This window comes from Orbicella faveolata, unplaced genomic scaffold (assembly GCF_042242905.1).
Source record: "Orbicella faveolata isolate gen_17 unplaced genomic scaffold, um_ofav_v1 contig_1, whole genome shotgun sequence".
Lineage (NCBI taxonomy): Eukaryota > Metazoa > Cnidaria > Anthozoa > Scleractinia > Merulinidae > Orbicella > Orbicella faveolata.
In genome coordinates this window covers 34143005-34168195 of record NW_028301536.1, presented here as the reverse complement: position 1 = coordinate 34168195, position 25191 = coordinate 34143005, and the positions used below count along the sequence as shown (strand labels likewise).

General features: G+C 38.0%; 1 protein-coding gene and 1 long non-coding RNA gene across 5 annotated transcripts in view; one reads left to right on the top strand and one right to left on the bottom strand.

The window, feature by feature from the left end:
* LOC149118837 (uncharacterized) overlaps positions 1-17757 on the bottom strand; it is a 21450-nt gene extending 3693 nt beyond the window's left edge. Inside the window, exons 1-2 of the long non-coding RNA XR_016202038.1 lie at positions 17621-17757; positions 11164-17334 (exon numbers count right to left, since the gene is read on the bottom strand). This is a non-coding gene — a long non-coding RNA (uncharacterized LOC149118837). The remainder of the gene's footprint in view (positions 1-11163; positions 17335-17620) is intronic.
* On the top strand, positions 453-25191 carry LOC110047038 (sodium-dependent neutral amino acid transporter B(0)AT1-like). 4 transcript variants are annotated; one of them, XM_089273630.1, is made up of 10 exons: positions 453-543; positions 9161-9458; positions 15167-15624; positions 15995-16105; positions 16878-17087; positions 17671-17793; positions 18111-18309; positions 18568-18727; positions 19275-19437; positions 19908-25191. In XM_089273630.1, the coding sequence occupies exons 2-10, from the start codon at positions 9197-9199 to the stop codon at positions 20157-20159; spliced, it is 1938 nt and encodes a 645-aa protein (XP_089129756.1). In that variant the 5' UTR covers positions 453-543; positions 9161-9196; the 3' UTR covers positions 20160-25191. The 4 variants fall into 4 exon arrangements, with proteins under 4 accessions (XP_089129756.1, XP_020608424.1, XP_020608423.1 ...); XM_020752765.2 differs by lacking the exon at positions 453-543 and adding an exon at positions 2126-2231; XM_020752764.2 differs by lacking the exon at positions 453-543 and adding an exon at positions 6598-6702.

The window sequence follows — 25191 nt, the reverse complement described above, 5'->3', positions numbered from 1 at the left end:
TAATCCGTCACGAAAACGGAGCTCTTCAAACCGGAGGAATTTGAAAACGCCGGCTTTGCGTTTTGGTGAGGACGGAAAACATTTTGAAAATGGAGTTTTTCGAAAACGATGACGTCACGATAATCATGTGATTTGTATGACCGAGTTTTCCTCAAAAACAAATCCAAAATGACCGGTGAGTGTTTCGTTTTCACATTCCTATGGCGTAGTGTGGACGGAAAACATTTGATGCGTTTTCAGAATGAAAACGCCGTTTTTACGTTCCTCCGTAGTGTAGACGGGGCCTAAATTTCCATTATTCCACACCCTATTTCTTCTGCTTCTTATTTCCTGGAGGGCATGTCTCTTCCGTGCAAGCGTACTCCAATAAAAATGCATGCTACGACCCTGTTTCGAACCTCCGTTCCTTTCAGCTGATCGATTTGCTACGCTTAAGGCGTATCAGAGATTCAAGGCGACTTCGGTTGAACCAAATAGCCACTACGGGACCACGCATAGGCTCAGCATACGGCCCTATCATATCTCAGGAAATCAGGACAGCAGGCAAGGCCTCTAACTGATAAAAATTTGACTGAATACCATAATGAAACTATCACAGCCAGACAAGAGATTATGATCCTCTTGCGCCAGATAATTAGGTTAATATCACGCTACTTTGAGTGATTTTGTTAAAGATATGTAAACTATAGATCGTTCTCAGTTGTTATCAAGTGAAATGTCTTAAAAACAAAGATTGAAGAAGATTGCAAAACCTAACTCCTGTCGAGCGAGTGAAATCAAGTTTGCGTGAGCACTTTTGCTCCGAAATTTCCTCTGTTTCAACTCTGTTGTGATCTTTTTAAAATTCAAAGATATTTCATTTTCACCTCATGGATTAAGCAAAAATGGCCTGGCTAATTACACAATTTCTTTTTTTCATATACCGTTTGACGAAGCATTTAACTTGTATTTTAAGCTTCAGGCTGCCTTATTATCAAGGATACAAACTGAGGGGTAAACATATCAAACTGAAATCTATCGCTATATAATAAATATGAGAGGGTTCTACGGGCGGTCTTCGCCGCTTTTCGAGCTGTTTACTATTCCTAAATCCTTTTGTAAACTAGAGACAAAAACAGACCAGCGGGTGTCAGGCTTTCTTGTTTTGGCGGGAAAAGAAGGCGGGAAACGTGGCAACCACGATGCACAAAAAGAATGTTGATTTGCATAAGACGTCCGTCGCATTTTAGCGAAACTCAGCTGTATTTATAAACCATTTTCTTTTAAAGTCTTGCTTAGTTAATAAGCATCTCATGAAAGGTCTACGTCTGCGTGGAACACCTTTGTGTGAGTCATTTTATCGTCAAAAACAGAGTCTGCCAATTTACACGCCGCTCTGTCGGAGTATACCTCCACCGTCGATCAACCCTGAATTGTAATTAGCTAGGTTTACGTTGAAAAGCACTATTGGTCTTTGTAAGAAGATACGAGGACTCCGAGTGAATATTTGAATGCATTGGGAATACGATCACTTGCGTCTGTGTTAGTTTTAGTGGAAACAGAAACAAACGTTTTGACGCCTCGATTCCATTATGGAATATGTTTTGAAATTAAAATTCTAAAAGCGATTTACCACTTACTACAAATGATTAGTAATGCATGAATGACAAAGCGGCAGACAGTGTTCATTTAAACACCGAGGCAAACTACCAAGCTTGAGAATCCCTTTCGAAAGTTTTCAAGTTCGAAAGTGACAAACATAAATGATTTTTATGGCAAATTTGCTTAAAGATTACCCAAAATGAACCAATTTGTTGTTAGATATCCATTCCTCTATGAAAGGAACTTGCTCACAACACGTTTACGCAAGGTTAAGCTTCGTTCCTTCGGGAAAAGGATGTCGATCCATTTCTTTTTTCCGGGTCAGAAGCGTTGCCTCTGTAATTTCGCGCAAGACCCAACACTTAGTGTATACAGAGAGTAAGTGCACCGTTGGAAAAAGGTAAAAAGGTAGAAAGTGAAATAAATATACAGGTAAAACCTGACCGACTAGTTGCGCAATGGAAACAGAAAGAAGCTCGTAAGTAAAATGATCGTGATTGGCTGCTTGGTTCCCGGTTGATTTGATCTATTGTTTGGCACGTTGCATTGTAAATGAATATTTGGCTGGAACGACTGTGATATCGATTTGTACGTATTCCACGTGGTGTGAACGGCGAATTTTTGGGGACTTGTTTGGATCTCTGTTATTGGTATGTTTAGAATCATTTTGTACTGTTGGATCTAATCTGTGAACTCCTTTAGTATTTTTTCTTTCGTTCCCGATTAACAGGACACACAAGGTAGTTTGAGACGATTGTACGGTTTTCAAATTCATTCAAACACAATGCGACAGGAAGCAAAAAGCGCCGTTAAATTCGAAAATTTACCTTTACTCCGAGCTTGAGCTCATTCAGATGGATCGCTCACTGTCTTTCAGGAGTATCTGTTCATTGAAGAGTGTGTGATTCTCGCATCGAATGGAAAGATCAGCCGTTTCGCGCGTTTGGTTAGCATGAGCGCATGTAAACACGGTGGCGTTCGCAAGAAGTTAAACATTAATTACAACGAAAGAACGAAATAACCAGTCAACACTTGATTTCTTTCACACCGGGAAACTGCTTCATAACATAACATTCTTTCACAAAAAGATATTAACGTGAATGCAAGTGATTCAATAAACCCTATGGTGTCTGCTTTTGATTCGAAGGATCCTTCGCTTCGAAGATAGTCTTACAAAAGTTATAAAAATTTATTAGGCACTCACGTGACTTCACGTGGCGGAAAAACCATTTTCTAAATACTATTATTCCTTACTTCGCTTCGTTTACAAAGAATTGCTAGCTGTTTTCAGAAACCTTCTCCAGACCAGACTATATCTGAAAACATCCACTTGTTTACTGCTCAATTTTTGTACAATTTAAGCCTCTCGAAGGATCGTTAGCTTATTGTTCAGCTCAGATTGTCTATTCTTTCATATTTGCAATTTATACTTGCAATTGAAGTAAGCACAATTTCATCGTTTTTATTCATTCTTAATAGTCTTTAATCTCACACCGTCTGTCTTGCACGGTGAATAAACTGTCATTTTTGACGTTACGGGAAGTTTGCACGTACAGCTCTTTAAAATCTTCACCAAATAAGTTTTTGTTCTCAAACAATGCATGGATCACACTTGTGTTCAATATAAACGGAACGTCTTAGCGTTTCAGTACAAAAGGGCTGTAATACCACCGACAAAACTGAAGTGAAAAATCAACAAGTATTTCATAACTGATTACTGAGTTTCCTTTGCATATTTGCACCTCGTTAGAAACTGAAACATAAATCGAAGTGTAATATTACGCTTATTTAGTTTATCAACTGACCATGGAAATTAATTTACATTACAGCAACCTGCTATATCGAAATTTTAATTCCAGATTCTGACTAATCCTTGCAAACGTTAAGGGAGAATATTTTATTTCTATAATCCAACTTAGACCTGGCAAGAAAGATAAAAAACTCAGTGTTATGAAAGGTTTCAACCATTGTATGCCCACCACCTCAGGGTAAATTACTTAGCAACCATTCCATCTTTGCAGCTGGACATCACATGACCTACTTTGTCTGATGGACTAATAGCCCTAATAATACACTCGAAAAAGCGTGGCGGCATTAGGAAGATCAACAAGAATTTAGAGGTAGAGGCTCGATGTTTTACAGAAAGAAACCTCCCTTGTTTGCGCGAGGTCGCTCAAGTTAAACTTGTTTTGGTATATTCCTGAACAACCCGGCTTTCAGACATCTTGTCTGGCTATTTTTGAAACACGAATTTAAAGCAACCTGCTGCAACATATTGATTAAAAGAAAAGTAATTCAGGTTAAGTTTTGTTCGCTTCATAACAAACTTCATGAAAAATATATTTCAAAGAAAATATAATCATTTTAATTTTATCGCTATTTTTTAAGTTTATTATGGGTGATATGAAACGGCAGTTAATATTAGCATTCCAATTAATATTCAGACATATAATTTAGCTTAAGTTTTACCCTATGATTGGCAGTGTGATGGTTTCACATAATCATTTCGGCGCGTACCACTCAAGACATCGCGCTGAAGTACAGTCAACACATATCAGTGAATTTTCAAATTTGCATGCATAATCATGAAAAAAATATAAAGGACTTTTTACTTAGAAGTTGAGTAGAAGATTAAGAGTCAAATTTTGACTAGTCCTTTTCAAATTAATTGAACATTTTCCTTTCGGAAACGTCACGTAACGAAAACTCTTAACAGATATTTACTGACCCCCAGGGATGGTATTCAATATATCGCAATAAAACAATAATTTTCAGCGGATGTGGTTGATTGAGATCCAAAATACAGTGTGTTCAAACACAGCCATATGCGTGTCCCGGGGTTAAGGAATGATGGTTTTATCTTCAGTCGCCCACTCAAGAATTTCAAACCGACCACGCTGGACGTATTTTGGAGTGAATTTTAACTATCTAGTACTTAGGGTATTTCAGTATGCTACGGTTCATCTACCAGACAGTCGAGAGCGACTATTCCAGAGGCAAAATTGTTAGGGAAAATCTTGGGAATATCTTTTTCTTGCTAAAGTAGTGTTTGTTGTCCAGTTGCCAGTAGCGTGACTCGTCGTGTCAGTGTGCCACAAATTGTCTTAAACCTTATCATTTTAAATTTGGAGGCGCGCCGATGCGATTATTAAGTCCACTTGAAATTGACAAGGGTATCGCGTTTTACGAGACAACAAAAGAGTTGTAGCTCTGAGCTCGCGCAAGTTTTCAATAAAAACCCGTGGGAAACCACGTTGTCCTCTTGATTGCTTTTTAAACTTTTCGTAAACTTGTCAAAGCCAGGTACACCTAAATATAAATATTATGTTTCCAAGAGACTAAACACATCGAAATTGTTTTTAAAAACGTGTAGTTGCAATTTCACATGGATGGAAATAATACAAGCGTGACGTCACGGATGGGATGTTATTGTTCTGCGATTAACCAATCACAGCGCATTACACCGCCAGACTTCTACTACTGTTTTGTTTAGCCTCTGGACGTGCTTCAGACCGATACTAGCGAAGTTCCTATCATCTGTAACGAACTTCGACTTGCCAGTTCACAGGACCTTGAAAGCCTTACGGCTAAAGAGTGAGACAGGGGTACTTTGGAAGTTTAAATTTCAACGTCAGTTTGATTTGGTTTGGCTAAGGATGTTTCCCTTCCCTGCTGGGTTCCACTGCTGGGGATATCATAAAAGTTTACGCTAAAAAAGACATGGCTGCTTTAAAGAAATTCAGACAAGCGAAAAGAGAAATATGTTATTAAATCAAGAGAAGAATGCGACGAATTTCAGTGCCGATCTACAGGTATAGACATGCTTAAATAAATCATGTCAGCTATTGAAAGACATTCAGGAAATCTGGGTCAAGTGGGAATATACAAAAGACGTCACTTAGTCACGCGAGAGCGACGAGTGACGCGAGAACTCACTTAAGGGTCACGCGCGAAGGGGAAACCGCGAGAACGAATCGGGAAGCGAAGTGAACCGGCGGGAAAAATAAGCCTGCATTAAAATAAACCTGCATTAATAAATAATATTCGCCTTAGCGAAGCAAAAGAGCGATGAAGGATAGAAACTATTAATCAATTATGTTTGATGGGAAGCGATTAGATCCGGACTGAGTTGGTATTTATCGGTTCAGAAACTACAATTTGTCGGCTTACCAGGATCAGGGGAGCATAAGAACTTAGGAAAGCTCATTCAGCTAGTATTTTCTTCTGCAGAGCGAGTTCGCTGCTGAGTTTAAATGCTAGCGGCGCGAGCAAAGCACGTTTGTCTTTTTACGTGATACACTGTAATTTACATTTGTGTTTTCAGTGTGACAGTGTCAGTGTTTCAATCGAATATCACTGCGGAACTAGTTACGAGGGCAATACGACAAACTGGGAAAGAAACAATATTTAAGTGCACATAAAATATTGGCATGCAAATGGTACAAACTCGTAATTCCCTACCTGATTGCCAATAGTTGACCGAGATTAGCCCTATTTTCGCTATTACCCAACTATACCAACCCTTGCAGCAGGCTATGAAAACTGACTGAACCGGCAAACGGCATTGGCAGCGCCTTAATCGGCCTCCTAAACTTGCGAGGACAAGAGTTAAAACTTGTCCCCCCTAATATGTTACATTATATTGCAGCGTAAGAGAAAAACAACTAAAACAACATAAACGTTGACGTGAACTTCACCCGTGACTGCAGATTGACTCGGGCTCGAGGAAGACCCGTGCCACTCTTAACTGTTTCGCTGCAGGTTTGCAAACGAACTTAGTGCTCCCGGTGAAAATTTACGTCAGCTCCGATTACTGCGACACCGGGATGGGGCGTAAAATTCACAGGGATTACCTGACTTTCTTTACGCCGGCTGGCCTCGCTCGCTGACTCGCAACCTCGCGGCTTCGTCGCTCGCGCGTGACTCGTACGTGAACCTGCCGGCAGGGAATTATCGAATTTGCCGCCTCCGATCAACAACGGGAATAGGCCGGCAAACCACATGGATAAACGAAATAAAAAGATGACAACAACCTTTGCCAACTCATTCCTCGTTGCACGTTGAACTACGAGTGTTTGCTTTGGCGGCTTTCGATATTGTCAGTCTTAAGTTCTTGAAAAGGTAAGCGTTCAAGAGAAACCCTTTTTGATTTTTCATATTTCATTATAAAGTTTCACTGCTCTGGCACAAATCGAAGGATTCATGAAGGCCCCATATCGTTTGTTGTAAAAGTAATTTCTGATACTTTTGGTGGTCTCACAATTTCATGATAAAACTTAAGCAAAGTATTCTGAGCCAATCAACTTTTTCAAATCAAAATGGTTTTCGTCTTTATATCTGAACGGCTAAAAAGACCTGTAGGATGTATTTGTTACAGTACGTCGAGTCCAACTTTTTAGTGGTAGCGAGAAAAACGTTTTTCCTGTGTAGAGGCAAGAGATTATTATCATAATATCTTGGTCGAGGACATCTTTAGAGAAGAAGATGTTAAACGAGCGACTCATCCTACAACCAGTGTTGTATCTGTTAAACTAAAATCGGAGTGCTTCTTTTTTAAATCTTTTGTTGTTTGTTAGTTCCATCAAGACTAAAATTCAAGAATACTTGAAGGACAAAGTTCCAGTCGTTACAACTTCGAGATAAAGCTGAACATGATCGAAACGTTAAGAGATTCTAATCTTCTGCTTTGTTTTTGTATGGAAGCGTTAGGGAAATTCTCCACTCGTACTCGGCAACTTTCGTGCCAAGCAGCTATAGTTTGTACGAGTCCAGGCCTAGTCGCGTTACTCGATTGTGGTGAAAGATCCGACGGTTATAGCGTGACTTTTAGTACTAGTAGTTTACGTGAAGGTCTAAAGTTGAATCAAACGTCGTGCTGTGTGTCAAAGTCGATTGAATTAGGTCTCTCTTTAAGCTAAACGTGACTGAAGCTCGATCACGGATAGTTGATATATGTAATCTTGTCAAAGTCGATTGTATTAATTAAGTCCGTCTTTAGCGGGCTAAAGGTCGATAGTTTATATAGCCGTGTCAAAGTAAGCTGAAGATGGACAGTTGATATAATCGTGTCAAAGTCGATTATCACATTATTAAGTTTGACTGAAGGTCCACAGTTCATATAGTCGTGTTAACTCGATTGAATGAAGTCCATGTTTTGCGTGACTGAAACTCGATAGTTCAAGTTGATTCCAACTTTTGATTGACTCCCAGTTCAAAATTGTGGTATTCAACGAAATTAATTCAGGTGTACATATATCGTTAATTCTCTTCTAGAATCACTGCATTCTGCTCGTTGAAAACCCAAATACGCAGGTGATATAATATATGTACGGTACAAGTGTAGCTAACGTTACGCCAAAGTCGGGTGGCGCGAGCTGTTTCTCTAACCCCTACACAAACTGACAAAGAGCTGCCAACAGACTGCAGCTAGACTAGCTGCAGTCGAGAAAATGCGTTGTAAATGCTTGAGAAATAAAGAAAGAAAAGAAACGAACTATTTTCGCATTATTGTGTTGCTGATCATCAACTTTCCGCTTTAGTAAAAGTGAACATTTTAATTAGAGACATAACTGTATTTCAGTCACCTCTTGTAAGGCGATAGCTCCGAAAGTTGGTCACGCGCGACTGTCCTGCGGGAATTTGCTCCCTGGCTAGCTCGTTTTCCAAATCTCTTTTAAGCCTGGGAACGATGCTAAGGTAGTGTATCAAGTGACGAACTCCTCTTTCTGAGTGGAAAAAAAAGATCGTCCATTTTCTGGCAATTACACAGCGCGGTTAAGTTAGACTGAGTCGAAAAAAGCGAACAGGAATATTAGTCCAAGGCAGTGTCGTTGTTTTCTTGGAAGCATAGCATTTAAAGAAAGCGACTTTTTACTGGTATGTCCTAAGAGAGTCACTCGCTTTCTTCAGTGTTTGTACAGCTTTGAAGACATGATTGACCATCGCAGTTGTACAGCTTTGTTGGTGAATGTGGGACTTCTTGTTGTACGTTGGGTTTGGCCGCTTGGCGTCATGACCGTCACAAAGAAAAGTGTAAACTTATTGACGACAATCCCCTCAGAGAAAAACAAAATAATAAATATTTTTAACCTGCGTAAAGGATTGAACGAAGCTTATGCCTGTTTCAGAATGAGTTTTCAACGTGTTTTTTTTTTTTACGGTTTCAATTAAAAATTGTTTCCTGATATTTCAGCGGGTAAATTTATATAACAACGTGCCTTTTGTTCCAGACGCTGGTAAATCTTACTTGATCCGACATCAGTAGAAAAGTAGGATTGATGCATAAAAAGACGGTATAAACAATTTGAATTCTGAATCTCACAGAGAACTTCGTTCATCACAACATTTCTTAGTTTCAACGTGTTTGGTTATCTTAGCAGAGTTGCTTTTATGGCGGTCTTTCCATATTTTCCGCATCTTATTTACGGCACAACGACAACCATGACTAAATATTCAGTGGTCAACAAATGCTTAAAGCGTCAAAACATCGCGTAGGTGTTGTAGACGGAAAAATCATCAATATCATCCATATTTATAACTCACCTCGTGACTCAAACGAATTCCATGTTTTGTTTTCCAGGGTAAACAGTGTGTTAAGAGTTCAGAGGTTCAGAAAATGGCCAAAGAAGACGATCTCGATTACTCGGATACCAAGAAGATCTCGTTCAACGTTGAAAACGAGGAGCTGGAGGAGCTCAACCCTCCGCACCCGACCACGGACATCGAGAGCAATGGAGTAACAGTTCGTATTTACGAGGCCGATAACGACCGTGGTAAATGGGGAAATAAAATCGAATTCGTCCTCGCTGCGATAGGATTCGCCGTGGGTCTGGGAAATGTTTGGCGTTTCCCGTATCTTTGCCAGAAAAACGGAGGAGGTACTGCAATACTTAAGTTTTAGCATTTTCATTTGTTTGGCCAGCGAGTAAAACGCTTAATCGATCTCTGCCCCGTTCCGTGTCTCATTTCACCCGACGCGTGTGTAAAAACGTAAAAAAACCACCGGTAAACGAAAATTGTGTGTTTAAACTTAAAAACTAACTCTCATCGGAATTTAAAAGCGAAAATCGGACACCTGCGGAAATTGCACTTTTTGCACGTGTTTCGTCCTTTTCAAAACATGTTATATTTCATTTTCATCAATGGACTTTCTTTCGTGGTAAATTGAGTGATTCACGATGAAATGTAACTCATCTTTATCAGTTGATTCTTCTCGAAACACCGTTTCGAAGTTCGAAAGACTTAGAGAAATATTTCATTCGAAAGTAAATTTCACTCAAATTGCTTTCTTCATCCATTCATATTTTCTTAATCGTCGTAGTCTTCGTACTAAGGAATATAAACATTAGTTCTGCCGTAATTTGCTTACACGTCGCAACATAAATTTGCGACATGAATACTTGTTTCAGACTACTTAAAATTTCACGAAACGAATAAAATTATTGACCTCGTAGGGTTAAATTTCATTCATGAATTTGAGACAAATTCTGAGAGATCGTGAATTTTTTACGACGTCACAAGGAGTACATACAACTGCTTTGCTTGACTACCCGAGCGGTCGTTCGCAGCTTTTTGAGTTCCTCGAACACACACACACACACACACACACACTCATACACAGAATTCCTTTACGATAAAAAATCACTGAATTTTGGAAGACAGTTTTTTAGCCATTTACCAATAGAAGTTTAATTTTAAGTCCTATCTTAACTCAACAAAATTTAAAATCGATATCGCCGAGTTGTTGTCGCCGTCTTGTGTATATTAGCATATTAGGTTTTGCCAAGTCATTCATTCGCCGCAGATACTTTTGCCTTTACCCAATGTTTCTCATTAGAACGATCTCCTTAATTTTAAAAATAAGAGACCGATCATTTGAAAAGATATTTCTGCATATGTAACTTTAAAAAGGTGAGTATTGATCAACCGTACTCATTTAATACTCTCGCATTTTTTTCGAGTGTCCACAAAAGATCGCTCGCATGCACGCATCACGTGTGTTTGTTTACAATTTTCACTTCCCGCCACTATTTTCGCGCGTAAGCGTGGGTTAATGTCATGTGACCGGAAGTCCGGAAATGTGGCGGGTTTTCCACAAAAAAAAGCATGTGCTTGTAGGTTTAGGTTTGTTAAACCAGCTACCGATAGGAAATGGTAAAGAAAACCGTTTTATGGGGTGAGGGCAGTTTTTCGACCACCACTTGAACAAGGGACTTGGATCTTTCCTGCTTATTTGTAATTAACAGAGCTTGAATCACCCTTGCTTTTCGAGGCAGGGGCCATGTTAATTTGTTTACCTTCAGTTTCTGTTATGGAACAGTTTTCCTCCGGTGGAGCAAAATTTCCCCAGAGCACATTGCTGAATGGATGAGGTTAAAGAACGCTTGTGTCCTTGTTTCTGTATGAAATACACCCTAATAACACTGCTTTTATTTTCTGCGACAACGACTTCTTGGAAATTGGAAAGATTAATTTACTTTGAAAGGATTATTGTTGCGTGATTCTTCAAGGCTATTGTTTCGTAAGAAGATCAAAATCTTCGGCCAGGTTATTAATACACCACAGTAACTGAATTTCGCATACCTTTTCTCCACCTCTGCTTACACTTTCTGCGCGGTAGATCGCTCATAAAGAACAATCCGTCTGCAAGAATAAGAAAGATAAACAAAAACGGTCAAGTCGACAGAGCCTAAGTTTCATTATCCATTTTTTGTGCGAGTGGTATCGAAACTAATTTGATGATATCTGTCGGGTGGAATCAGTGCAGGCGAACGTTTCTTCGCACATTTACCTAAAGGACCAGATCTACAGTATGAAATTTTCCACGTTGCCGGCCCCAGGTGGTAGATCGTCGATCCTGGGTCATCCCCGGGTACAACGAAAATGTGTAGTGTTGTGAAAAAAACCAGCAGATAGCTAAGGGTTTTAACTTTGACCTATTTTGGAATTTGGAATAGACGCGTTAAATGCGCAGTAACTGCAAGGTATTGACTTGTATTTACAGGGCGAACTTGAATAACTTGACGGCGCTAGCTATGTGCGATTCCAATTTTAGGGGCGTCACTACTGGAAAACTACTAAATACCTCACCTGAAAGAAATTGCCATCTACAGTCTACTTCGCTGCATAGTCTCACCTTCGCGAACAACGAACACTTGGGTAGTTCGTTAAGTTATTCCGTTCTTGAAATATGACCAAATATGTTTAAACATCCGATCTCGGGAGAGGAAGAAATCAATGCCTGTTTAGACTGTTTATCGGAGGAGGGCACAGAACTGATAAATTACCTCCGACAGACGGCAAGAAGATTGACACCTGCCAATAATGGACTCGTTGGCTTCTTTCATTCATTCAAACTTTTCTGTTGTACACCAAACTGCGTTGTAGAATTGCTAAAATGTTGTATAATTTTTGTTGGCCAGGTGTTGCTTTTGAGTTAAATGAAGTGTAAAAAGGACTTGTTTTATCGGCGGTAGAAGTGACGGAAACCGACCATAATTTGAAATCTGAGCTTTTCACGTGCTGTGTGCACAAAGGACGGTGTTTGCTTTCACATTGACTTCGCCGCCCTAGAGGCAAGTGTACAGCCGAGACCTTCGTCCGTCACCACACCGCAGAGTTCTCGGTTTTCTTCCAACCATGACCACAGCAAATCTGAAAGATGGCGTCGTAAATTTAACGATTACTCCGGCTAAGGAAGAAAATTCGAACGCTGCTGCAGAGCAAAAAGCCGCCGAAGCGCGCGGGGTTACGCCACAGCCTGAAGTAGCTGTGGACGATCGAGGAGGATGGGGAAACAAGGTCGAGTTTATTTTGGCCACGGTTGGTTTTGCAGTTGGTCTGGGAAATGTGTGGAGATTTCCGTATCTTTGCCAGAAAAGCGGAGGAGGTAACTGCATTTAATTTTATGGTTTATTGAGGCTATTTTCGAGGCCAACCACAAAGGTCGACAAAAAGGTTAATGTAAGACTCGTTCCGCCTCGCCCGATCTCACGCTGGCGAAAAAAAATATCGAGGGCAAAATTGGCAGGCTGGTCGGAGCTAGTTTCTATCGCTCATTGTAAGTGATGCCTGTTATAGAAATAGTTCAACTCAGGGTTTTTTTTTTAACTTTGGTTAAGTTAAATTTGAAGTCGACTAAGCTTAAGCATAATAACCCTAAATTGAAAATGAAGCAAGTTCGAGATCCCGAGATTTCAGGATATCGTATTTCTTCTTCTCAGATCGCATTAATTAATCGTTAATGCTCTTATCTTCTTTGGAAGGTGAAAGGATCAAAATTACATTTGTTTTCTTTAGAATTGAAATCATACATGCGCCCGACACGTATGCTCCCGTTTGTACTGCAAATGATTTTCGTGTTTATTTAAATAAATAATTGAGTTGAGTTAAGCTTAAATTTGTGAATGATAATTGCTTTCTCAAGAATTTTGTAAGATTGTGCTTCAAAGAGACAAAGAGCTAATTAAGTTTGGTCTTTGAAACTCGCTTCCCTATATTTTGTTATGGTTTGTTTAATTTCATGCCCGAATTCCTTTGGTAGTGCTCGATGACTGTTGCCTGACATGGTGTTTACATTTTTTTCTGCACACGTCTTGCGAAATGCATTCACTAATGACAGTGTAATGACTTTGGGAAGAACCGACTACCTTTTCTTTTGTCAGATTGCGTTGTTCAACCCGATCAAAGAACGCTATTGTTTAGCTTAATTTGTATTTGTCACGCTGTGGTGTGTGACTTCCATATGGGCCATGCAAGGGCGTTTGATATTCAAGTTATTGCACAACGTATTCCGATGTATTTCACAACAAGTGATTAGACTGACAATGTAATCATCAGTGACTCCTTGTTTTCCATGTTTATTCAATCATATAATCTACTGTGAAATTGTTATATTTTAAAACACATAAACCTTATCTTTATGGGAGATGGAAGAAATGAACTTTATTTCTATAACACACCTTAGGAATTTAGTGTATCTGAAAAACAACACCAGCTTATGTGGCCAAGCACAGAAAAAAAAATACATGCAGAGGTTGACACAAATTGTCCACACTAATTGTCTTTTGGGAATTTATTCATTGGCAAAAATTAAAATTGTTACCTATTTATTGAGTATGTCCAGCTGTGAATGTGATTTCTCCAGCTTCTTTTGTGTGATACTTATCTTTTAAATTATCTAATATAATTTGTTTAATTTGTTTAGATCTAAAATCTGTTGCAGGAACAGTGTAAATTTAGATTAATAATTTCCCATGTCATAAGATTAATGATTGCAGTCCTCCTCAGTGTTGCCATTGCATTTTTGTTCTGTGACTGATGTATTGCAGGCTGCTGAATTTTTTTTAAATTTTGGCGGACTAAATGATTTAACTCTGCGACCTTTGGGACATACTTGACAATTCCAATAACATCAGTATACAAAGCATCTAAATGATTTAATTATTTTGTAAATTTGAATTGATGGAAGATTTTTGTGAAAGTAATACACGTTATATACAAGCTGGTTAATTGGTTAAAAGTTTTTATGACTCCTAATTAACAGACTGTCTGATGCTGTGTGTATGCCTGTCTGACACTCTTTCATATAGTGCCCTTCTGCTGCAGTAACAGTTAATGAAAAAACATAGACCTTGTTTAAATCTAAATTAAAAAGATAAATAAAAGATAAGTAACATAGGAAATGCATATTTATAGACTATTCATAAATTGTTTCTTTTGGTTTCAACATTTCAAAGACTTTGGTGCTGTTTTGCTCTTTGATACACACATTAACAGAGGGAAATGCAATGGCCTTATTAACCCATTGACACCTGAAATTTTTGAAAAGAAAAGCAGTTTTTGGACATTTTGGACATTTTTAGCCTGGATATGAGCTAAATTAGCTCAAATCTACCCAACAAGGCAGCATGCCTTTCCCTCCACTAGCACTGTATTTTATGACATTTTTGTTCAGGCATGCATGTGCAGAAATCGTCTTTAGACTTCTTTTGGTTTTTAATTTTTTTTGCGTTTCCTTTTTCTCCTTTTCCTATCTTTGTGCTGCAGTTGTTGACCTACTACTGAGCTTGCTTCCAGTTCTAGAATTTCAGTGAAAGCATCATCGAGAAGGGAAATTCTTACCACAGAGTACCTGTAGCCAAGTGTAGTAGAGGGAAATTTTGCTCCAAGTTTTTCACTCAAATTTCTAAGCATTTTTGTGCATATTTCATGTTCAATTGACCCAATCACTCTGATCTGGGTATCATTGGAAAGATCTTTTCTTCGTGCAGAACTTGGGAGCAAGTGATGCCAATTTTGGTCAAAGGTGATGATGTCAGAAATGGAACAAACGCCAACGATCATCATGGGTGGTTAGGGGTGGCACAGGCATCAAATTATGGGTTAATACAAAAGCTTTATGGAGTTTGGCTTTATTGTCTTTCTCCAGGCACGCACTTTATTCTGAAAGGCCATAACTTTGTATTTGTCTGACTAAAACAGTCAAACAAAGAGGTCCTGTGATAACATATTTGCAAGCATCTCAGTGTCTCTTGTATCCTTTACAAAATCATGCTTCAAATAATGAGTTTTTTTTCCATTGCAGGTGCATTTTTGATTCCATACTTCCTCAGTCTGTTTCTTCTGGGCATCCCACTCTTTTTTCTTGAACTTGCAATTGGCCAGAGTCTGCGGCAAGGATCAGTTGGAGTATGGAATGCCATTCACCCCTACCTTGGAGGTGTCGGCTATGCCTGTGTTGTCGTGTGCCTGTTGGTGGGAATGTACTACAACATGATCATTGCTTGGTGCTTTTACTACTTGTTTGCGTCATTCCAAGACCCTCTTCCCTATTCTAACTGCCCCCGATTGGATAATGGTACCTTACTCGAGGAGTGTCACGAAGCTGGTAGGACACAGTACTACTGGTATCGCAAAGCTCTTGATGTGACTCCAACCATTGATGAGAGTGGCGGACTTGTTTGGCATCTTGTCCTGGTGCTGTTGGTTGCTTGGATTGTCGTGTTCTTGTGCATGATGAGGGGCGTTCAGTCAGCTGGAAAGGTGCATTAGCTGTCAGTAAATTCTGGTCATAAGTTTTCCTGTTGTTCCAGCGTAAATATTGATCTCAAAACTGGTTATTAATAGTTTGTTAATGGACCTTACAGTGTATATTGTTAGATTTATACAGTCAATGTTTGTTTCTTTTTTTTTTTTAAGTCTACTTTAAGTTGATTTCTGAACTCAGTTTTTTTCTTATGTTATTGTACCTTCCCTGCTTTGTGCACCATCTGCATTCCACTGAATATTGGCACTGGCCCATTTAATGTCAAGTTGTAGTGGGACAACATGTTCACCTTGTTTGTATTGTACACAAATGATAATCCGTTAGCGAGAGCACATTTTAACTTTGGTTACATTTTTCAATTTTCAGGCAGTTTATTTTACTGCAACATTTCCGTATATTGTTCTGACCATCTTCTTTGGCCGTGGTGTTAGTCTTGAAGGGGCTGGAGCTGGAATTGCACACATGTTTAAACCTCAGGTTAGGTTTTTCATTAGGTATATAAGGGATATATACATGTAACATTGAAATGAAGCAGTTATGTATACCATGAACATGTTGTGATCTCAAAGATTGTTGTATGAACCATTGGCTTTGAGGAGAATCATGGAATTTGAAACTGGAGTATTTTGAATTGTGATGTGCAATAATCAGAAATAATTTTACCACAGGATATATGTTGTTTTTTTTTTGTTTTTTTTTTTAAGATACACCATTAAAGGGACACTATTAGTAAATTGCTGCTTTTTTGGTCAAAGTAGTGCTCAAATTATGATTGGGTACCTTCTCTCATTCATAAAATGCTCCCAAAACATCAAGATGTTGTTGTGGGCAAAGCAAATTTTAGTTAGTTTTTAGTGATTTTCCCAAGACACAATGATACGATTAAGTTTTGACTTTTGAAGTCGTGGCATGAGAGTGCTGGCCCCCTTCTATGTTTGACTGCAAAGCAACACGAAGTAAGTAGTGGTCAGTGAAGCTCATATATAACAGAACACAAACTATACTTACCGTAGTCCATTTATTATACATTTATTTTTGTTGTACTTGGCTGATTGCTAGGCAAATGAATTATTGGAAATTGGAGGAAATTGAAATTTGTTCATCTCAGCCTTAATGTGTGCATTTAACGTACATGCACATGACTTGCATTTTTCAATATTTCTTAATTACTACTTATATATACATGATTTGTATTGCATACAGAACTTCACCTCTAATGCTGGTTTTGTTGCTATTTGTTTTTTTACAGTTTGACAAGCTCATCAATCCACAGGTGTGGCTGGAGGCTGCCACTCAGATTTTCTTTTCCCTGAGCGTGGCCTTTGGAGGGCTTATTGCTATGTCCAGTTATAACCCTGTGCACAATAACTGCCACAGGGATGCCATCATGGTCTCACTGATCAACTGTGGAACATCAGTGTTCGCCAGTATTGTTATTTTCAGTATCCTTGGCTTTAAGGTAGGTTTTAATAAAATCACTTTGCCATTTGCTGGAGTGAAAATTACCTGTTGAGATGTTGAGATTCAGTGGTGTATGGTTAGTTTGATGGACTATGCATTCAGCAGTCTGGACTTGTGTGCCAGCCATGGTCATTGTTTTGTGCTCGTGTGTACAGCACTTAAATTTCAAAGTGCCTCTCCACCTGGGATACCAGTTGGTACCCGCACACTACTAGGGAATCCTGAGACAATACCAGGGGTTTTCCCTGTGGTGGATTAAAAAATAATTATTGATATTATTATTATTCCTAGCCAGTATATCATCCCTCCAGAGGAGTAGCAATACTCTTATAGTCACTTCATATCACAGAATCTTGCATTAATTGTTGGCATTTGGGGTCACGTAGAAGGGGATTTATTCAGAAAAGATCTTGAAATTCTAGTATTGCATAGCAACTAACGGGGTGTTGGGTTTCTTGATCTGTGTCATGTAATGTATTTGTGACAATGTACTTCCGTGCAGTCCTATCAACATTTATTATTCTTTATTACCTGGCGAGATGATGATGATGATGATGATGATGTTGTATGTGATACTTTAGGCCACCCAATCATTGCATGAGTGTCAGGCGTTTTATGGAGCCATGAACGGCACAGACATTAATGGAACAGTCACTGACTTGGTTGCTAAAAACTGCCATGACTTGACATACTGGCTATCAGAGGTATGCTCAGATTTCTTCCTCACATACAACTTTAACTTTGAAATTTGTTGTACATGTACATGTACATTTCCTCCCTTGATAAACATACCTGTGCAAAAGAACATTAAAAAGTGTTACATTTGTTAGTTCATTTCTTTGTTTTTTCATTTGTTTGTTCATTGTTCATTGATACGTTCTTTTGTTTATTCTTTTTTTCATTCATTTAATTATTTTTTTCCTTCATTTGATTGTGTTTAGGAAATACTGACACAGAAACTACTTTCCTTTCGTTTTACGTGACTGTTCATTCATCTTGTTGTACAACATTTCTTTCTTAGTCTGCTCAAGGTCCTGGCCTGACGTTCATTGCCTTTACTGAAGCCATAGTGAAGATGCCTGCATCACCTCTCTGGTCTGTGCTGTTCTTCTGTATGTTGTTGACTCTTGGTCTTGGCAGTATGTTTGGAACTCTGGAGGGTGTTATTACACCCTTTTATGACTTGAAGATCTTTCCTTGGAGAAAAGAAGTCATGACTGGTAAGTGTAACTTTGTACGAGGCATTAAGGAGTGCATCAAGCTGTATGGAAGAAAAAAATGAAGACAAAATAAGTCGCAGCTCCTCTGAAAACTGCAATACTAGTCATGCTTGAAAAACACTACTATGATGGGTACAGTCAATCTAACAATCTAACAATCTAAATACCTTCCTTCATCCCCCTATCGACTCCATGCATCCAGACAGAGCCAATGCAAATGTAATTAATGGGTGTTTTTTTCTTTTTTCTATTTTACAGCTTGCATCTGTGGATTCTGTTACCTTATCGGTTTCTTGTTCTGTCAACATTCTGGACAGTACTGGCTGCAGATGTTTGACAACTACTGTGCCACTCTGCCACTGTTGTTCATTGGCTTCTTTGAACTCATTGGCGTCAGTTACATCTACACAACTGAGAGGTGAGGGTACTTGGATATTATTGTCCTACTAGCAATTCAGAATTGGGTTTTTTCTCTCTCCTCATAAATTAGAATTTTTTCCTTCTCTTAGACATTAAAACTAGGCCATCATACAAGGTATTAATTAGTTTTCTCAGGATGCTTTAGACACATGTAAATCACTGGTTCCTGTGATGAAGCCATGGTTAACCATCCATCTTTGTCCAAGTCGAAGGCACAAGATTTCTGTCTTTGAAGTGTCAGGACTTTTAAAAATGATATGTAACCTGAATACTCTGAGAAGATTCAATTTTGATTGCCGATGTTTCTGAGCATGCATTTGCCATGGAAGTTTTCCTTTATGTTAAGACATGATTATTGTTGGACCCCACTAATTCAAATCCCTGTTATTTCAAACTCAAAACCATTTCCCTTGTATTTGCCCTTCAGTCATTTACATCTACTATTGTTATTTCAAACTGCTGCTATTTCAAACTATTTTTCATTTTCCCTGAGAAATTGAAATTTTTATGGTGGGGTTCAAGTGCATGTTTTTTTTTTTTAACAGATTTGAAGATGACATTCAGTATATGCTTGGCTTCCGGCCACATATGTACTGGAGGATTTGTTGGCGCTACGTCTCACCAGCACTTATTGTGATTATCACCATTGCCAGTATTATTAATCTGGCCATCAACCCCATGACCTACTCTGCGTGGGATAAGGAACATGTAAGTAAATGGATTTCCTTGGTCAGTTTTTTTTTTTTTTTTTTTTTGATGTATATTATACCTTAATGAATCTTTTTAGCATGCGCAGTGCTAATTTACTTTTGGCAGCTCAAGGGGTTGGGGGGGGGGGAGGGCTTATTGGAGAGGGGTGCTTATTTCTTTTTTTAACAAAATTATATTATTATACAACTGAATGTGGTACAATAACTTAATTGAGAGAACAACTGAACAAGAGCAAAAAAAAGGGAAAAAAAAAACAGTTGAGTGAGGGGCACGTATTAGATAGGAGGGTGCTAAATCAGCTCATCACTTAAGTAATAGACTAATGGTTTCTGATGTAAGTTGTTGTTCATGGAAGGACTAACAGTAGTTTGCATATAACGCTGATGTAAATCACCATTAGCTCTTTTTAATTTTGTAGAGAAAAGAAGTAAACTCAATTTGTGTTTTATTTTGTTTTGCCTTTTCAGTCCAAGACAGTGAACCTGAGTTATCCTGGATGGGGATATGCAGTCATTGCTATGCTCATTTGTCTGTCAGTGCTCTTCATTCCTATTTTTGCTTTGCTTCGTTATTTTGGCATTCTCAAGTACAAGAAACCCACGTCTAAATCAGGAGGTGGCGAGGTTGTTGCCCCAGGATCGGTTACCCCATCATTGTCGCGTGTACCTCTGCCACCCATGGAAGAACCACTAGCTGGAACTCGTGAGGATGAGGATTAGTGATAAGGTCAAAGCTTAAACTGTATATATACTACATGACTCTGGAGTCCTGGGGTAATTTGCTTCTTTTTATCTGTATAGAGTAAACTTAGATGTTAGGAATTTCTTGAAAGCACAATTTTGACCAGGCTACTCAATTTTTTGAATATGAAGGGCCAGAGGTCATTAAAGTGATGCCAGAAAAGAAGGGGTTTCTAGAATGACAGTATAAAGAATATACATTTTAAAATACTTGTCAGAAGCACAGTGTCTTTCAAGGGTGTCAGATAGTTTGTTGTTTCAAAATGTGAAACAAGAGGCATTTTAGGAACTCTAATTTGTTTAAAAGAAAAAAAATACAGTGTAAGTCTTTCATTATCAAAGTGCCTCTCTCCCAGTAATTTGGACTGCTTTCTTCTTTCAGTTGCTCATCATGTTTTTGTTGTTCTTCTTTTTTTTTGCCATGTAAACTGCAGTAGCTTGAGAAACATTCCTAGCTTTTTTTCTGCAACTGAATGAGGAGCAAGTTTTAAGAGTTAAACTGTAGCTCTGTTGTTCTTGTCTCTTTGGTTGGCCCCCAGGGAAAAGAACTGAATAACCCCTAGACTCCAGGGTATATTAACATACATGTAACAAAGCACCTGCATTCAAAAAGCAAAGATCCCCCACCAGGGATGTTGCTAAAGGCTGGTTGCTAGCATATATCATTGACTGAAAAAGGACCTAAATGCAGATGAAATTTCACAGAAAACAAAGACTTGGTTAAACTGTAGAGCTGCGAGAACCAGAAAAGCCATCTGGGCTTGTTAATGAGCTGGCTTAATGTTTTCTTAGCTTCATCCCTGCCCCATTATAATGGTCAAATTCTAGTCTTTTCTCCTTCTCTCTGCCTTTCCTGTCATTTCCCAAACTGGAACATTACATTTCTCCCACATTGGCCATTTCTCAGTGCAGCTGGTTTAAATACTTAAAAATATAATTATTATTTTGGTGAATTTGCAATTTTTAAATTCTATTGTTCCTTAGAGTGCAGTGTGGTGTGTGGGTCACCAGTGTGATTTACTTGTTTGGTAAATGTTTCTCTGCAAGCCTGTGTTGCTTCTCTATCATCTTATGCTGTATAAGCAAGGATAAAATAGACAGGCGATGGAACCAAGAACCTTATCAGCTTTAGAACAAGGTTCACTAGGGTAGCTTTCCATGTTTTATGTATACATACATGCTGTAACAACAACAACAAAATGCCTGTTACAGCTTGAGTACTAAAAGGTAAACCTGGTTTGGTGAATGTTTACAGTATGTGTTTCTTGTTAGAAGTGGTTTGTTAGGGTGATGGATGGGGTTAATTGTCTGGGGAGGGGATATCATTGTTCTAAAACCCAAAGACTTTCTTGCCATATAGACTTGAGGTTGTGGAAAAACTATAACTACAACAAAGTTAAGCTGTTTTGTTGTCTGATAGATTATTAATCAGTGGTACGGTCATTGGTAGAAGTGTGCCTATATCATTTTTTATTTTTCTCTTCCTCTTTCCTTCACTGTTTTGTTTTGTTTTGTTTTGTTTTGTTTTTCTTCATGATCAGTCAGTTTTCATAAGAAATTGTTGTTGAAACAGTAAGATAAAGGTCAGAGCCTACCACTCCCAGTAATACTTTAGAAGTAGCACATTTACTTGTTTTAGTCAGACATAGCAGTCATGGTTTAGCCTCTCAGGTGTAGCACCCCTCAACTGCAGGACAGTTGTTAAATTTGCTAATGAATTGATGAATGTTATAAAGTTTCTTCTTATTTCAAGTTTTTAAAATCATTAGTTTAAAAGTAGTCCTGGTGACTTTCCATGTCATTAATTCATGCACCTGATGTAGTTTACCAGGATTGAAAGTTGCAGTAAGCAGAGGGCTCTGACTTAATTTGCAGTCGAATTCCAGTAAATCAAGTTCATAATAATTTTAGTTACCAGCTCTTTTAAACTTTCAAACAACAGTGGATGATTGAACTGGGTATCTTAAAAAAAATCCTGGCAGGCAGCCAATCAGAGTGAAGATATTGTCTTGATGTAATATCAAATTCTCAGAATTGAAGTCGAAAGAGAGATAGGTCAGTCCGTAGGGAGAATTAGGTTTTTGTTCTCAGTTACATCTGCATGTGCTTAATAAAATGATAATTGCTGCCTTGTAAATGAAAGCTTTGTAATGGAAAAAATTGGTAGTTCACACTTATTGACCCTGGAAGGATTTGAACAGCATTCTTATATATGATTGACACACTTGAAGCTACAATAATTTATGTTGAATGTGTTGTGTACAAAACTGGAAAAGACAATGGTAGATTTCTGCAAACATGACCAACATGCATATGTTACCCTGAAATAATTATCTTGAAGATTGCTTTGTAATTGGTTGGAAAGATATGCCATCTTAAAAATAATAATCAAGCACTAAAAACGTAATACAAAGATTGTATTTTTAAAGTAAAATATTTTAATATATCCAAATAGTTAACATAATGGCTTTCAGCATAATAATATATTATTTGGAATTATACTTGTTATAAATGCTTCAGTGTTTGGTTAGTTTGTGCTTGATATTTTATACTTCAACAAAAATCTATTCTTGTAACAAAACCTTGAAGCCATTGCCTGCTCACTGCTATGACAAATCAATGGCTTAAAAAATTATATTGTATCTTCATGACTTATCTTTGAGATTGTATATGTTTCAAATAAATCATTCAACAATTTGTTGGGGTCAGTATCAAAAGTCTAGTTCTCCTTACTGTCTTGAGAAATTTGCTATAATTTGCTTTGGGAGAATTTGGTCAAGTTTAGATATTCCTGTTTTGATCAAGTTCTTGGTTCTCATTGCTTGCCTGCCTGAGCTTGTCTAGAAACAGGTATAGAGAAGTTAGCAGTTAGTTGCTGTTGAGGATTTAAGGATTAATTATGTTTCTGTGAAATATGACAAAATCATCTTTACCAAAATATTTTCTTGCACATAATGTTAATCAAGACTGCATCTTTTCATTTTACCTAACTTCTGTTTTATCACATTTGGCACAAATGTTAGAGAAACAGTTCATGTGGTAACATTGTGAAATGTTTCAGCAAAGCCTTTGTGTGTGATGATGTTATAACTGCTAGCTTTCTTTCTTGTACTACATTGCTTGTTATGGGGATATAGTCATTAATCTTGATACACGTAAGTCCCAAGTGTGTGTCAATTCCTTTAATGTACTTTGTTGTATACTTTAGAGGGTGATTTATGTGTATTGAAATAACAATGTGTTATATAGTATCGGTCAAAAACCCTTTCACTAACACATGTGCAAGGCTCAAAGTAAAAAAAAAAAATGGTGCCAAATTTTGTGTCAAATTTCCAACACCATTAGTTGTATTATTTTCTTGAAAGCATGCATTTGAATGATCACTTACATGCACACTAGACTTTTATCCACTGACATGTAAAACCCCTCAACGAGTCTTTGTAAATTTGTCCTCTTAAAAGTGAAAGTGTCAAGTGACTGAGTCAACTGTTTGTTTGATAATGACTGCCATTTGAAAGAAAGTTCAAATCGAGGAATTTGGCAACAATTTACTAACTCCAAACATTTCCTAAATCTTGCTCATTCTTCCTGTGAGATATATATTCAAGAAGGGTGGCTGTAAAATATCACTACTGATGTTATGCGGTGGCACATCTAGAGGTCAAAGTCCCCAAACTGTCTCTTTCTTAGTTGAGAGAGGGCTCTGATAATAGTGGGGCCCTCTTTGTGATTTAACGCGTAGGGGGAAGGGGCCTTTTTGGCCCAGATTTGCTTACAATTTTCAGTGCAAATAGTCTCTTGGACTCTTCCTTTAGATTTGGCATCGCAATGTTATAATGATATGTTGATGATGATGATGATGTATGTTTTGATCATTGTCGTAGATGATAGCTATTCAATTACTAAGTGGCAGTTTACATACAACGAAAATACACCATTTAAATTTTATTTTGTTGATTTGATGGGCATATATTATCTACCTATCATTTGAATCATTTTAGTCACAGCTTAGGATTGTAGTATAGTGGCAGCTAACCAACTTAAAACTTTCTTATACCACGTTAAATTGTACACTGCCTGGGAATTCCTTCAAGTTAGAGGTCATCTAGTTGTTTTGTTTGTTAGTTTGTTTTTCATTTGTTTGTTTTGTCTTGTTTTTGGTTTTTTTTTTGGAGGGAGCGGGGTGTCTTAAAGACGTAAAATTTTAGGGTGTTCTTGTCCAGTGTCAGAAAAATGTATATATTTTAAATGATTTGATTGTTCCTAGATATATCTCCGTTTTCAGTACATAAAAGAATGGCCTCCCCCAGGCAGTAGACCATTCAAACTCCCGGAAGAGGACCATTTAGTGCTATGTCAAAAGTTTAAGTTGGTGAATTAGTGTATTTCTTGACTATAATATCAAGTGCAAAACTAAGATCGTACTTTCATACCATAATCGTCCTCTTCTCCTGTGGGCCGTCATGCAATGATTCTCGCAATAACGTTGCGTGACGACCCAAATAGGGGCCTGTAATTGAAACTACTGTCAAGAGAAGCAAGTTCATGTTTTCGGAGTAAAAATTCGTGTCTATTTGAACTGAGTTGCGTGACTTGTGGCTGGTAAACCAATGATCTGGGTTGATCTTGTATGGTAAAATTCAGAAAGTGGTTAGTAGCCTAAGAAAATAATTAACAATTGAGAATCAAATACGCAAAACGGTTCACGCAATGTCTGATTAGTGGACAAAGGGACTTGCAGAGTGATCAAGATTTGACGATACGAGCCAAATGGCTTTGCATTCTCTGATGGTTCCCAAAACAGGACTTGTATCTCGGTCTCGTGATATATTACAATCGTATATATTCTGGATTAATTGAAATATTTTATGACTATTTTAATGCTTGACTCTTCATATCCTTAGGAGTCATTGTAAAATTAATGATATCTTATTACTTACTCATTTGCTGTTAGTCCACCAAGGGCTGATGAGTGTGTGATGTAAAATAAAGTTTCGCTTGTTATCGTCAA

Excerpts from the sequence above, each read along its gene's own strand:
- LOC110047038 (XM_089273630.1), top strand. The coding sequence starts at position 9,197 with ATGGCCAAAGAAGACGATCTCGATTACTCGGATACCAAGAAGATCTCG. Across the intron at positions 17,794-18,110 it reads TGACATACTGGCTATCAGAG|TCTGCTCAAGGTCCTGGCCT; the intron begins GTATGCTCAGAT and ends TTTCTTTCTTAG. Across the intron at positions 19,438-19,907 it reads CTGCGTGGGATAAGGAACAT|TCCAAGACAGTGAACCTGAG; the intron begins GTAAGTAAATGG and ends TTGCCTTTTCAG.